At 48.9% G+C, this 6,118-nt stretch overlaps 1 protein-coding gene across 1 annotated transcript; it reads right to left on the minus strand.

Annotated features, from left to right (window-relative positions):
* Positions 1–1,323: 1,323 nt before the first annotated feature.
* LOC136567202 (keratin, type I cytoskeletal 13-like) lies at positions 1,324–5,891 on the minus strand. The gene is made up of 8 exons (XM_066566703.1): positions 5,322–5,891; positions 4,305–4,387; positions 3,802–3,958; positions 3,451–3,612; positions 2,891–3,016; positions 2,560–2,786; positions 2,121–2,266; positions 1,324–1,349 (listed from the first exon to the last, which is right to left on the minus strand). The coding sequence occupies exons 1-8, from the start codon at positions 5,889–5,891 to the stop codon at positions 1,324–1,326; spliced, it is 1,497 nt and encodes a 498-aa protein (XP_066422800.1).
* Between the last annotated feature and the right edge of the window lie 227 nt (positions 5,892–6,118).

Here is a 6,118-nt window from a genome sequence, read left to right on the forward strand (position 1 = left end):
ACAGGTGAATGTGACCCTGTAACAGCCACACCACTACCAAAACCACCACTGCTTGGCTTTCTGGACCAACAATTTAATCCTCAAAACACCCTTGTAACACTTTGAACTGCCAGTTCTCCAAACCCAGAGTGACTCTGCCAGCTCACCGTGGCCCACGGCTGCTCTGGCAGGTCAGGGCCAGGACAAAACCAGCTCAGCACCAGCTGTTGGTCAAGGCCAGGGAGGGACTGACCTGCCTGGTCTGTGACAGTTGGGTGGCTCTGGGTGTCCAAAGGCCCTACCTGGCTTTTTTCTCAATTCTGTTCTCTGATAAGCTGCACTTTTTCAGTTCCCACCCTGCCCTCTGCAGCTTCCCAGACAAGGTGTGTTTAACACAGAGATGATCTTTCAAACACTCTTGATGTTCAGGTTGAAACTCTTGGCAATCAGAGAATGACCAGTAAATGACTCAGTCACTATGTGAAAAGAGAGGAGATAAACCCTTTGCCTGCAGTCTTTTCCCAGTGTGAAGATTCCCATAGAATGAAAGGGATAGGTTTGAACATAAGCCATGTCAGCAGAAATTGAATCAGTTGTGGAGACCAAGATTTCATCCTCAACAGTCCCCAGGCTGGGAGATGGAGCATGAGAGTGCTCAGCCCAGATCTGTCAGCACTAGACTGGGACCAAGGCAAACTGTCTCTGCATGTTCCATCACTGACTTTCAAAATTCTTCTAAAACTGTGTTTCAGCCCAATGCTGTGTGGGAAGGACACAGGCCTCTGCCTGACATGCCTGTCCATGGGGGTCAGGGCAGATGTCACACAGGAATGGGCAACATCTGCCTCAAGCTGTGACAACAGGGAGGACAAGCTGGACAAGAACTGCCAGGTCAGCAAGGCCACTCTCTCCTGCTGGCAAAGCAGCTTTGTTCCCAGTGCAGGATGATCCTGACCAGTTTAGGTGCCCCTTGCTCATGGATCAGCAGCTGCTGTTCAAAAGGAACTCAGTTTCAGACACAGGTTCTTGATTGCATTAGGCAGAAGCAAAGTTTTATTAGAGACATTTTTCAGCAGCAGGTACATAAGTGATCATAGCCCTGGCTGACTACAGCAATAGTCTTGGTGCTGGGCCACACACAGCAATACAGACTGAAAAGCAAATAGCAAAATAAAGCAGAATGTGGCTCAATGCTCTGCTCATCCCTCTGACACATTGCTTAGCATGGCTGAGCAACAGACAAGCACGCTCCGTGCTCTCTGCAGACACATGCACTAAATATTCTCTCTCTTCATCTGTAGCTCTGCTTCAGGCTTCTCTTGTTGGATATTCTTGTTTCTCTGCTTAATCACAAATCCTTCGGCAAGGCACTGGAGAGATCAAAGGAAACATTACTGTGTTTATAGCAAAAATAGATTCTTTCCCACACTGTCATTCTCTACACGTGATGGTTTCACAAGCCAATTCAATTAGAATTTCAGATAAATACTGCCCCTTCCTGGGAAGATCTGATGGCTCCTGCCAGCCTGGCAGATGGATCTGTCACTGGCTGCAGCAGAGGCTGCATCAAAATGCCAAAAAGTGGAAGCTGCAGACACTGCTCGAGCAGTGATCTGGATGAGGGAATGGCACTGGGATCCATGCTAGAGCAATGCCCCTGCTCACGTCATTCTCCTGGCCCATCTGTCACTATATTTCCTTCTTTCCTTTTCAGTTTGGCTGGAAGTTTTGCTTTGAATAAGGGCTAGTAGTTATCTGCCAGTATTCCCATGATTCCTGCCCTTTTTTTTTGCCCACATGATTTGTGAGTACCTTTCTTTCTCCTCCTCCTTCCTTTATCCCACGTTTCACGTCAGTCCTTTCTCCAAGTTTTCCATGGCTTGCCTGCCTGCTGGCTCTGTCCCTCTCCCTTCTATCCCTCTTCCCTCTGGCAATTCTCATGCATCCCAGCAGAGTCCCAGCTCCCAAAAGCTCTCCACTCAGCCACTCCTCTGTGGCTCCTGTCCCGTATTCCCCAGGGGCCCCACAATAAAACTTTCAAGTAGCACCTGTAAGCTACATGGGAAAGATCTTTCTTCCAGCCCATCAGTGTTGGATAGAGCAGAGAAGACTGGAAAGGTTTAGAGTGGAACAGTTCTTACCTTGGATCTCCGCAGCTGCACAGGATGGGATCTGGGCAGACGAAGTGTAAGTGTGGCTTGTCCTAATGATGCCTCCTCCTCCTATCCCACTGCTTCTTGCAACTCCTCCTCCTAGACTTGAAGACTGACCAATTCCTCCTTGCTGACTGAGGAGACAGGAAAATAACATTTTAGTGACAGAAATAACAGATAAGCTAGAGTTACAGATTATCAGCGCCCCTGCTGCTCTCAGTCTGCTTCCATTTTCAGCAGAAAAATGTTGCAATTCTCTTTGTGGCACCAACAGCACAGGAGAGGAAGCAGTTCACCACCATGACACCAGGCAGGCCAAATAGGTCAGTAAGGGAGAATGAGCTCAGCAGGTCCTTCACTTATGTAGAAATAACCAGGACACAGGAATTTTATTGTATTTTTTTTGGTGTGTCTCGGGCCCACTTACATAAGGTCCTGCTGGCCGCCCTCCAGCAGGCAGCGGTACGTGTGGATCTCCTGCTCCAGGCGGCACTTGACGTCCAGCAGGATCTTGTACTCTTGGTTCTGGCACTCCATCTCTGCCCGCAGGTCAGCCAGCTGCTGCTCCACGCAGGTGATCTGGCTCTGCAGCTCAGCAAGGTGGTTGTTGTAGCGACACTCTGTCTCCGCCAGCGAGGACTCCAGATTGTCCCTCTGAGGAGTGACATGGGACATAAGACAAATACAGGCAGGAGAAACACTGCATTTAGCTATGACTTCTGTGAGATGGATGAGGTTTGCACCAGCTCATCACCCACCTGGCTGAGCTGAGCCTGGAGATCGATTTCCAGGGCTTGCAATTGGCGTCTCAGTTCAGTCACTTGGTTGTTGCACGTCTCCACCTCCTGACCACTCGTAATAACCTCCCGATTCACCTCCTCAATCTGAAATCACCAATCCAGGATAAAGAGCTTCAGGCAACGTGCAGTAAAAGTTGGATCAAGTATGAAGGAAAGAGCAAAGAAGTTAGCAAAACATGAAATGAGAAAGGTTTGGGTGAAAACTCTCCTGCTAATGGTAGTGTAAACCCGGCTGGTCATTCTTCTTGTTCTTCTAATAATGCTGCTTCCAGCTCTTCTCACCACTTACTGCTTTGTAGAGAATTCATACCTCAAGTCCCACCAACATGCAGTGCTTCCTTCAGCCCATGACAAGGACACAGGGTGGCAGTGCCTCCCTTATGTCACTTGGTCAGTGTCAACAAATACTAAATGTTCTTACAGTCTTTTGTGTGGCTTTTACATGCAACAAATCCCTGTGGGATGATTGCTTGGGAGTTAGCCATGGAAAGTCAGAGCTGTGGGAATTATTTACTCACCTTGCACTCGTACCAATCCTCAACTTCTTTGCGGTTGCGTTCAATCAGCGTCTCATACTGGCACCTCATCTCCTCCAGGATCTTCCTCAGGTCTGGGCCAGGGCAGGCATTGACCTCCACGCTCACATCTCCAGTTGATTGCTTCCTCAGACAGCACATTTCCTGCAAACATCATCCAGATCAAGTCAGGTTTAAAACAAAAGAAAGAACTGAGGGAGCCAAGTTCAGAGCCCTGCAGAGCCCCTCTCTGATGGACCTTCACAGCTCCCGGGTCACACAATGGTCTCCATCACCCCGGGGTGATGGATCCCACAGGAGGGAATGCTTTGCACAGGAGAGGGCAGGACCTACCTCCTCATGGTTCTTCTTCAGGCAGCAGAGCTCCTCCCGCAGCGACTCCAGCTGTGCCTCCAGGTCAGACCTGCACAGCGTCAGCTGGTCCAGCACCTGGCGCAGCCCGTTGATGTCGGCCTCCACGCTCTGGCGCAGCGCCAGCTCCGTCTCGTACCTGCGAGGGAGGAGGCAAGAAAGAAAGAGCACTCAGTGTCTGACACCACCTGCATTTCTGAGCTCTGACAGGAAAAACCAAGACTTTCCCCTCTGAAAGACAGCACATGCTGGAACAGCAGCTTGGCTGAACCCTCACTGCTCCCAGTCTGCAGATCCCTTCTGCTTCCTTTAATCTCCACTCTAAACCGGCTTGGCATCCCAAACTCCTCCTCCTGGAACTGCCTCTAATTAGACAATGGATGAGAGAATTCTTCTGCACAGCCTTCAGCCTGTCCTGGGTCACAGGAGAGCACCTCAGAGCCCTGAGGGTGGTGACAGAGGAGGGGACAGCCCCAGGTACTCACTTCACTCGGAAGTCATCGGCTGTCATCCTGCTGTTATCGATGTTCAGAATGATCTTGTTGTTGTCTATGGTTGCACAGACAATCTGGAAAAAGAACATTGGTTCCTGATCTCAGCTCCATGTCCTTGGGCTCAAGGCACCCATTGCCTGGAGCAACCACACACCCTCTTTCTCCCCCTCTTTTTTTAAAATCCTGGATATTATGGATGGGGACCTGAGGAGTGCAGCACTCACAGGGATATTCAGGGAAGGGCAGTGAAATCATTAAAATTATAAAATTCATGGTTCAGGTGCAGAGAGTCCAGAAGGTGTAATTAATGTCCAGCACCTGCTACAATCCACCTCAGCCAATTAAATCTAAATCTTATGAGATTTAAAGTTTTATTTCAAGAATTAATGATGAGCCTATCTTCTTCAGTCTCTTTCCTGGATTCTTTTCTCTTTACTCTTTGTCCCTTGACATCTTAAATCTTTGCCAAACACTTTGCAAAGATTTTGAATTTTAAATTGCCCATTCTAAATGTGTTATGGCCATGTTCTCTTTTTTCTTAGTTTTAATTAGATGTCCTATATTTCCCACTTCTACATGAAAGAGTAAACTAATTAGGAAAAGGAAATAAAGTTTAACTGAAATTCTGCAATACTATGACAATAACATAAATTCAGGCAAATTAATGTGATCCATTATTTATTTATCTTTTAGTTCTCTTCTTCCCATATATCTATTTCACCACCTTGGCACAAACTAAATTCAAAAAGACTACTGAGCCCATCCAGATGCATTCCATGAAGTAACATTTTCCCCTTCAATATGTCTGATGAACAACAGCAACAGAGACAGCCCAAACTCTCCAGTTTTATCTCTGAGCTCTGGGCTTTCCACAGGCAGAAGTTGTAACAGCTGTTTGCAAAAGACATTTTACAGCAATGATTTTGTTACTCCTGATAATGGACCGAGTTATGAACCAGCACCAGAGAGAGCCTTGCAAGGGAGAAAGCAGCTGGGAGGGGATGTTACCTGGTTCTGAAGATCTTCTATTTCTTTATAATAGCAGCTGTAGTCTCGTGGCTCACAAAAAGGGCCCTGCTTGGCATACCACTCCCTGATCCTGCACTCCAGGTCAGCATTCTCTTGTTCCAGGCACCTCACCTTGTCCAGGTAAGAAGCCAGGCGATCATTCAGATTTTGCATGGTGACCTTCTCGTCACCAGAAAGAAGAATGCCATCACCAGCAAAACCACCTCCACCAAGACCCATCCCCATGCCACCTCCCATGCCACCGCCAAAGCGAGCACTGCCACCACTGAACCCCATGCCTGGGCATCCTCCGAGGACAGCGGCTCCTAAGCCACCGCCATAGTTTCCACCGACCAAGCTGCCGGTGCTCAGTCCTCCTCCATAATTCACACCACCGCAGTAGCTTCTCCCAGAAAAGCCTCGGCCACCGCCTATCCCGCAGGTGGTGTATCTTCCAGAGGAGACCGAGGAGATGCGCGCTGCGCCACCACCGCCACCACCGATCACACAGCTGCCACCGCTGGTCCTGCCCCTGAGAGAGCCAGTTGTCTGCTTAATACTACAGCTCATGGCGAGGCCCAGCTGCAGCGCCAACCCACAGCCCAAAGCAAGATGCAGAGCGTGATACTGAGTCTGACTGCAGGCTGGCGGCTGCTGCAGGTCTCCATTTATACCTTCCAAAGGGGGTGTCACCTGTGGGGTGTTTCTTCTTCCCACGGGGCTGGCTAGTCTGGCTGTTTATGCCAAGATTAAATAGCCCATAGGCAGTTTCCCTCTAGAAATCCCAGTTCACAAGG

This window comes from Molothrus aeneus, chromosome 28, assembly GCF_037042795.1.
Source record: "Molothrus aeneus isolate 106 chromosome 28, BPBGC_Maene_1.0, whole genome shotgun sequence".
Taxonomy (NCBI): domain Eukaryota; kingdom Metazoa; phylum Chordata; class Aves; order Passeriformes; family Icteridae; genus Molothrus; species Molothrus aeneus.